At 44.0% G+C, this 9,563-nt stretch overlaps 1 protein-coding gene across 1 annotated transcript; it reads right to left on the bottom strand.

The window, feature by feature from the left end:
- Positions 1 to 297: 297 nt before the first annotated feature.
- Positions 298 to 2,304, bottom strand: LOC147712035 (uncharacterized). Its single transcript, XM_086920281.1, has 2 exons — positions 1,797 to 2,304; positions 298 to 1,521 (listed from the first exon to the last, which is right to left on the bottom strand). Exons 1-2 carry the CDS (start codon positions 2,215 to 2,217, stop codon positions 503 to 505), a joined length of 1,440 nt encoding a protein of 479 aa, XP_086776407.1. The 5' UTR covers positions 2,218 to 2,304; the 3' UTR covers positions 298 to 502.
- Between the last annotated feature and the right edge of the window lie 7,259 nt (positions 2,305 to 9,563).

The following is a 9,563-nucleotide window of genomic DNA, read 5'->3' on the forward strand; positions in this document are numbered from 1 at the left end:
TCACCCCCTACCTCAACCCCTCCACACCCAGCCAAAGGAGGTATAACCGGGCCCACATACGCACCAGGAATGTTGTGGAACGGACCTTTGGCATCTGGAAAAGTAGATTCAGATGCCTGCACAAGAGTGGAGGTGCAAGGCAGTATACCCCCATCACCTGCTGCAAGATCATAGCTGTATGTGCAATGTTACACAACCTTGCGGTCAAGAAGGGCACTGAGGTGGAGTTGTCTGACTACGAGGACTATGACGACGACGAAGCTGTGCCACTGACACAGCCAGCTGGGGTGTGTACGCCATGTGATGGCAGATACAGACGTGAGGAGATCACTGAGAACTATTTCTGACTGAGTACAGATGCAAAGACAGCTAAATGTTGCTTGGAAAATAAAATTTTTAATAGTGATGCACCACAGTTACATCACTGAAGTGCATTAAAAAATGGAGTCTGTCAAAACAAATAAAGTCCAGGGTCCTGGTATGATCATCCCCCCTTGCCAGCCTATTTTTTGGCCCGCTTTCCAGACCCACTGGGGTGTCCCCCGGCCCCCTCCGAATGGCCTGCAGCATCAGCGGATCGCCTGGTGCTCCTCCTTGGCTCTGATGCAGCGCTGGCCGGGCTGCTGCGGCTGCTGCTGTCTCCAGCATCACCCAGGTCCAGGGCAGGATTGGAGGCGGCGTTTGAAATTAACATGGCCTCCATGGCCGTGGTGATTCTGGCCATCCCCCTGGTCAGCTCAGCCGTTTGCTGACTCTGCACCGACTCCTGATTTGCGCTTCGGATGCACAGCTGGGCGGTCGCCGATGCAAGGCGGGCCATGGCCCGGTTGAGCACCCGGGCATCCCTCCTGCGCGCAACCTCATGCTCCTCCTGCCTGGCAGAGGAGTGGGTGATGGCAGTGGTCAGCCTGCCCAACCCTGCTGCCACCTCCTTGTTGCTGTCCACAACAGCCTGGAACCCCTTCACCAACTCCCCCATCTGCAGGTTGTGCTGCAGGAGCTGGCGTTGGCAGGCCATGGTGGATCTGGCCTGTTGGCGCTGGATTTTGACCATCTGGCCCTCCAGGCCCAGGAACACACTGCCCTCCCGTGCTGGTGCAGCAGTGGTGGTGGTGGTGGTGGTGGCACGGCGTCTGGCACTGCTGCCTCCGGCCTGCTGAGTGGGCTGGGGTGCCACTGGTGGTGGTGTGGTGCTGGCCGGTCCCGGTGCCCCTGCTCCCAGGACAGGTAGGACGGGTGGCAAGGCCACGGTTGTGGCAGGAGCTGTTGTCGGCGGAATGGTCTGCCTTGTTGGGGAGTTGCATGGTGAAAATTGCAAGGGGGGTGAGCTGGGCAGTACTGGGGAGTGCACTGCCTGGAAATCAATCACCAGGACTCCCTCCATTCCAAGCCCTGTGGTGTCTCCTTCCTCATCCTCATCCTCCTCCTCCTGGCCAGGCTGGCTGGTGCTGGGCCCTGCCACTGCAGTAGTAGATGTCGAGGCTCCCTCTGCTGCCACAGTGGTGCTGCCTGATGGTGCCCCTAGGTACAAAGAAGCATTTGTAAACTGAGTGCCGATGTATTACAGGCAGTACAATTATGGCATTCCACATGTCCTTGCATCTCCTTACACCGTGTCACACTGTTTCCTGTCTTGTGATTCTGCACTGACATATCTGGCTAACTTCTGCTGACTACATGTACCATGATGCTTGTCTCTTGTATGTTGGTGGCAGTACAGTGCTGGTGTTTGCCTATGCATTGTGTCTAATGGGGAGGTGTCTGGTAGGGTGTGTCATGATGCGCATGCTTCTTACCTGTAGCTGTGGCCATCGCAGTGCTGTCCAGGGTCCCGATCCCTACGATGCTCGCCCTCTCGATGGTGCTGGAGACAATTTCCTCCAGCTCGGTGAGGGGTGGCGCCGGGTTCTGGCCTCCTCCGGTGTGTCCAGCCTGCCTCTGGATTTCGGCCAGCTTCCTCTTCGTGAGGCTGCGGAGGTCGTAGAACCTTTTCTTTAGTTCCTCAATGGACCTGGGGGTGACTCCAGCAGCATTGACCTTCTGTGCGATGTCGGTCCACAATCTCCTCTTCGTGCTGTCTGGCACGTTGAGGGACAGCCTGCCAAAGAGCTGGCGGTGCACCCTCACCACCTCCTCAACCAGCACCTGCAGTTCTGTGGTGGTGAATTTGGGCTTCCTCTTTTGGGAGGACTTCTGGCTTCCTGCCTGATCTGCCATTCTGCTGTTGTTCAGTCTGCAACCTCCTTCTCCCACTGCTGCTAACTGTGTGTTGGGCTCAGGCAGGCTTTCCAGTAACTTCTAGAAACTTCTTAATTGTCTGCACCTGCCAGGGTTGCCACTCCCTGTTTGGGTGGGGGAGGGGGAGCCACCTCATTGGCTGAATCGCCTATTGCCGAATCGGCTTTTACCGATTCGGTATTAGCCGAATCGGTAAAATCCGATTCGGTATTATCCGAATCGGTAAAAGCCGAATCGGTTCATGCAATGCATTCCTATGGGCTTTTTCGCCATGGGTCTATGATTGCCGATTCGGTTTTTACCGAATCGGCTTTTACCGAATCGGTATTCGCCGATTCGGAACTATCCGATTCGATGAGAGCCGATTCGGTGTTTTCCGATTCGTTGTTGGCCAAATCGGTAATTTCCGATTCGGAACGAGCTGAATCGGAACGTACCGATTCTCATTACCGATGCCGACCGATTCGGTTTTCATTCGGTATTTTTTTCCTACATATCGTTTTCCGATTTCAGAATACCGATTCGGCCCGCCTCGGTATTTTGAAATCGGAAAATCGCGTTTACCTACATCGGGCCCAATGTGATTTGCCCAGAATCAAAATGATGTGTAGCATTGTTGCCGAGACTCAAACCCGGTTCCCCACATCCAAGGTTGTCGCTCTAGCCGTAAGGCTACATCCTCACCCCCATAGTTGGGGATGAACCAATTCTATCATTGCACCACACATTTATCCCACTTGGATTCACTGATGGCTTTACCACTAATAACTTTATTCTACTGAAGGTCCACATCTCCAAGTGCCTACTCTATGGTATTGACAATGCATAGGTGATGAAAGTGGCTACTGATCCCTAGCATATGGAACTGATATTCAATACTACTCTCAAGACCAAGGGCCAGATGTAGGTCACCAAATACCGGTCGGTAACGGCCTATTTTGGCAGTTACCAACCGGTATTTGGTGATTGAGATGTAGGGGGCCTTAAATTTACCGATTCGGTATATTTACAGAATCGGAAAATTTACAGCTTCTGTAAATTAACGAATCAGTAAATTTACCGAATCTCAAATTTGTGATGTAGGTGGCACTGAAAACAGTGCCACCGGCCCTTAAGAATTCGTTATTTACCATGACATACTATCAATCATCAATCAATCATGGGCATTTGTAAAGCACGCTACTCACCCGGAAGGGTCTCAAGGCGCTGGGAGGAGGGGTGCGGTCATGGTCATGGTAAATAACAAATTCCTGTGTACATGCACATCTGTGCATGTACACCTGTGCCATGTGGCACACATACATGCCCTAAGGGCATGTATGTGTGCCACATGGCACACAAGCCAGAATCAGGGGTGCAACAGGGTGTCAAAATGACACCCTGTCCCCCTTGCAAATTTGATAATTTTACCGAATCGGTATTTACCAATTCGGTAATTGACATTGATTCCTGTGGGCCTCAAGGCCCATAGGAATCAATGGCATTTAAAGAATCGGTAAATACCGATACATTAATTACCGAATCATACCGATTCGGTAATTAATTAGGTAAAATTACCTACATCCCGATTGCCAGTTCTTAAATACCGAATCGGTATAATTCGGTATTTAAGAATCGGTAATCTGGGATTACCTACATCGGGCTCCAAGTAACAAGTCCCTTGCATTGAACATTGAGATTTTCCTCGTCTCATGACATATGACACTCTTACAAGTAAATGTGTTTCGATACTGGCCGGCCCACTACCATGAATGCTCATAATTGATCGCTAATCCTGGTGATGTTATTTAGTTCATATGAGAGGTTTAAACATCATAGGCAAATCAACAGTTAGACTCAATGATCATTCCAGTTGATGAATTTCATTAAAAGACTGGAGGCTACCATTATGCATAATAACTTTTAATGTCACTCCTGCTTCACCTTTAAAGAACACCCAACAATCAAATCACTAGAACCGGAACACTGAAGTCCATAAATAATCCTTCCTCTGAACATTCCTCATCTTTTAAGTGCTGCTCCTGATGAGATAAGTACATGTTTCATTCATTTTATGAGAGTGAGATTAGATTGAATATTGTATGTTTGTACTGTTAAATATTTGTTTACCTCGAGCTGGCTTCTGATTTAGCCTCCGCGTCTTTAATGAAATTGTGATTCTCATTAGACTACGCTTGGAGAATCTTGCGCACACATGCGTACGCACAAGACATACAATGTAGGGGTTTTCATAGAGGAGAGCGAGGAAGGAGAGAGACACCATGGCGAGGAGGAGGCAGCCACAGCAGTTAAGTGCCTTTTTAAAATTTTAATTAAATTAGGGAGGGTGAAGGGGAGCGGAGCAGAGTTCCATAGAGTTTTTTTCCAAGTCAGTGGAACTCTGCGTAGTGGCTCTATGCCAGCTCTGTCCGGGGTTACATTCATTTTACCTGTGTGCATGTCACTCCATCATGTTTGCTGACCTGTGTGGACACATTTCCTTGAGCACTCAATTGTCACCGAACAAATATTTAACAATCCTATTAAAATATATGTATCAAATATACAGGTTTTGGCCAGGCTAGTTTGCATGTTAACATTATTACACTTATGGATGAGTGATACATGCACCAAATTCATTATTGATTTTCTAAATAAGTCTCCAGACAAGCATTGTCATTTGTACCATATTGTTGGGTTCTGCACTGCATTGGGTGAAAATATTGTAACAGTTCCCCCTTGACTATTAAGGACTGTACTATTCTTTGCGGCATATGAACACAATTGTTTTTAGGAAATGTGGAACACCTCCCTTATCAGGTTGGAGGCATTGTTGTAGTGTTTCTGAGATAGGACTTTCTGATTATTTTGATTGCTTTGTAGGAGTGACTTATTGGTTTCATTCATTGAACATTATTCTCTAATGTTATTGACTTATACTATGTGTGCTCCAGAATGCAGCTACATTATTTTAGCTCCAATAGTTCCTCATTGAGCCATTTGTTATCAACTTTGATTTCCACCTTAGGTTTCAATATATGAGCAGCGGCCAACTTCTCAAATTGCACTTCTACAATGCCTGGCTATGATATGTGATAGTGTGCTGAAGCATAGTTTAAATGGAAATTAAAGATGTTTCCAATGTAATCTGTGTTTGGGTGAATATGCCTAGGTACGTATGCTGTGCTAAAACAATAGATTCTTTCCCAAACCAGGCCACTTGTACTTGGCTGCTTAATGTCTGGAAGAACAACATAGTCTCCATGCTTTTGAGGAGATCTGTTGCCGGCTTAAAATGTGCCAATGGTTAAATCTGTCCATGATCACAATTTTCTTGACAATGTATTGCAGTTAGATTGCCAAATCAAGGAATGTATCCATGACTAATGGGTTATATCGTGGGGGCAGCAGATCACTACAAAGCTGAATGAGCCACAAGGTTAGTTACCGAGCGAGCAACTATTCACTTGAATTAAATGTAAGATGTGTGAGATAGGTAACTATGAGCAAATGTATTTTGGCAACGTAGACCAAGTCTACCTCTGATTTTATCTTAGTTTAAGAACCATCTTTTAGTGCAAGGAAAGTACATTGGTACAAATTGCAGGTAATGTATCACAGAATCATGTTTCTGAGACCAAGTATGTGATGGTTTGTTTCAGGAAGGATGATGTGTTGTCCACTGGGTTCTTTTGGGCTGAGGACTTGGTTCGGTTAAATTGTTAGGCAAAAGCAAGTCACTGGGCAGCTGCAGAATATGTTCCAGTTGTCTGTTTAATTTAGCATAGCTGCCACTGTAGTGAAAAATCTGATAAATAGTTCATCAGCCACTGTTTTCTCTGCATTGGCGCTTAAGTAGTTTAAGTAAAAACCTTCAATGAAGGTGTCTGGAAATGCATAGATGGTGGTGCCCTTTTGTCTCCTTACTTATTTTCCTATATAGTATTGCGGTTGGAAAAATGATAGAGAAGTTTTTGAGTCCTGCATTTTGGGAACTTCAGGCACGACTCTCTAAGTATATATCTATTTCCTTTATTCGGATGCAAGGCAACCATGAAAGATACAGTACATCATATAATAAATAAACATACAGTTCATAAAAATACAATAACATTTAAAACAATATACATGAATAAAACCAGCAACACAGAATCAATAGAAGCTACATAATCCAGATTTATAAGCGGCCCGCAAGGAATTTAGCACTGCACAGAGTGTAAAAGGGTTGGGTAACAACTGTAAATGCAAAAGGGCTGCTTTAGTGTGCCTGAACTTCAAGCATTTTAAAGGGGGCTTGAGAAAACATTTTCTGGCAAGTGAAAATATTTACACAATAGAATAAAATGTACTCTCTAAGTAGACCTGCATCATGGAAAGAAGCAGGCTTAGCCACACCCCTTTCTTCCTAACACATGGCATGGGCTAAATACGAGGGAAAAAGAAAAACCTAAGCTTTACATCTCTCCTGTGATGCAAATCTTTGCATCACAACCACCATCCTTCCCTGATTACTGCAACATTAAAAGCACCACCAACAAGGAACCCCAGCCCGTGATGAGAATACAGTCCAGAGACACAATTTCTGACTTTGCATTTTAAGAGCACAGCTTTCTTCCAAACATTTGTACCCTTAGGTTAACTGTTGCCATGGATGTTATATTTATAGTGGTGGGTGTCAACATTAAGAAGGAAACAGTAGCGTCCTGGGTAGGCAGACGATGCAACATTAGCAGGAAGAGAGCATGGTGGTGGTCGCTAAAAGGCCTGGATGTGAAGGAGGTCAAATTAGCCAGTGAGTGGGCATGATGCAATCAGAAGGCCTATTGAATTTCATCAGTTCATGGGAATGAATCCTATGGGGTAAAAGACACCAGTTGGACAAGAAAGGTTCTGTATTTCTTGGTGCTATATATGAGCTGCGGGGGCAGACAAGAAGGACACAAGAAAGGGTGTAGTGCAGCATGGTATTCGACCAGGTAAGGGAGAGAGTTGGTAGAACAAATAACTATGTTGAAGACGTCTACATCTATACTGAAAATCCAGAACGCAAGGCCCTTATATACAGAATGGATGAGTTCAAATGTTTTGGATAAACAGAACTATCATGTCTTGGAAGCACAGAGCTGTCATTGTGTCTGATTTCTAGACTGAGTGTGTTGCAGCAGAATATGATGCCATATAGCAAAAATATTTCAAAGTATTGAGGAATTGTGTAGGAGTTTGCATACATTCTCTCAGCCCTGGGTGAAAGGGTGAGCAACCAAACATAGTGGTGAATAGCTATATCACTAACTTTTAATCAGGAGTTCTCTATGAAATAGGTTTCTATTGCTTTACTATTCTGATTTGATTATATTCCCTAGCCTTTTCCACATCACATCTTTTTTTCCTAATTTGCTTCTATTTCTGTTTTTTTATGCCTTCTATTTTTCCCTTGTTTTTAGGTTTCGGCACCAGACCGTTTTAGCTGTCTGTAGGCAGATGTATTGTTCCCAACACATATACTTGAAATAATTAGATGTTTTTTTGGTCTGTCTTAGTTCTCTGGTTTTGATTCAATAACTTTTCTCCCTATTCTTGTGTCTGCTCTGTCCATGATCCTTGCGATCTTGCAGTGTTCTGACTGGATGAGTTGTACCCTTCTCCAGCATATTTGATAGAACCTTTCTATGGGGGTGCACATGTTTCGATTTCTCTCTCTCATTTTCCCTTTAGGTATAGTTCTATTATTTGAAGCCAAAACCTTTCGGCTTAGCCAACACTAGTCTTTTTTTTGCCAGTCCATGCTCTTGCCGAATTGCTCCTTATCGTCTCTTGATTTATTTTATATTCATTATCATTGCCCTCTCTTGCATATTCTTAATTTCTATATATGTCCTCTCCTTTGCTTATGTATTCCTTACATACCGTCTGGGTCCTATCAGTTGGCTATTTTTTCAATTTTCGACTTCATTTTGGCCTGTACCATCCCTTGGTTTCTGTTACACTTTCTATATTTCCTCTCCATGATGGCCCTTGTTCTTCTCTATCTCACTATTTACTGTAATTGTCTATTCTTGGCTTCACAAAGAAAATAGTAGTCATAGAAACAACTTAAAGGCATACATGACAAGAATGCTTATATTTCAGAAATGGCTTTGAAGATTTTCAGTTGACCACCTTTTCCCCGTGATAATGAGCTGTAAAACACAGCAATTACCTCCAAGACATAAGAGGCTCAGCTTGAAGTAATTGTCTAAGCTACCAACTTAGGAAAGGGCAAATATTTAAGACGGGTCAAGGGAAAATATTGTAAACGTAATTTTAACAACAGATAACAAAAGTTCTCATTGCAAATCAATGTAATGCTATTGTCGTTTCAAAACTATGCTACAGAAATTATATTTCTTGATAGATCCGAACAGAAGTCAACATAATAGAGGTTAAATCACTTTCACACAAAAACTTGCACAAACATTACTACATGCCGATGTTAACTTTAAACAGAAATTAAACTTTATTAATGTAGACACTAGCAGGTCTGCATAACTGCTACATTCTCTTTTACAGGTTACCTAACGAGTGAACATTAAACGACAGAATGTCTGATATTTTTCCTTTTATAACAAATGCTTAAGAAGCATTGGCACGTGGATGTGTGTCAGTCCATATTCCACTTCTTCTCCAACAATAAGTAGCGGAAACGTTCTCCACAGGCTCACATTTGTTCTTCCAGATTTACCAAAGGTCACGAATATTTACAAGTATTTAGCTGGTCCTAATTGCAGTGAGATAAACACATCCCTACTTCATGCTGCCAAGCCTGTATGTGGTTTCGCATACACACTGCATGCTCACCCAGCAGACATCTAAGCTCGAAGGAGCCAAATTCCCGACTGTCCAATGAAATTGCACATCCCGTAAAGCCTTGTCTCTGCAATGTTGTCTTTTTTCCAGCTAATGAATCAACATTAAAGAAACATTGAAAAGGCAACTGCTCTTTACTTTTGGGAACTGGGATGTAATTAAACGCTGTTACCAATGTGCAGAGTACAACACATATATATTTTATTAAAATTTGCTTTGGGGTTTTAACTAAGCAAGTAGGGGCATATTACCAAGCAATAGCGATAATTATCGCTATTGCTTGGTTAGAGACAAAAATTTACAGCTGAGCTGCAGCGATTTTTATCGTAGATAAACCTTGGTATTACCAAGGTTTATTGCAAATGCGATAAAAATCGGCCGCAATGCATGAATATCGCTGAAAGGTCAGCGATATTCATGCATTACCGAGCTAATGCTCTTAGCCATGTTATCCACCTCCAATTGGATAACATGGCTAAAAACTGCTCAGGGCAGGTGTT

The sequence above is a fragment of the Lissotriton vulgaris genome, chromosome 5 (assembly GCF_964263255.1).
Source record: "Lissotriton vulgaris chromosome 5, aLisVul1.2, whole genome shotgun sequence".
Lineage (NCBI taxonomy): Eukaryota > Metazoa > Chordata > Amphibia > Caudata > Salamandridae > Lissotriton > Lissotriton vulgaris.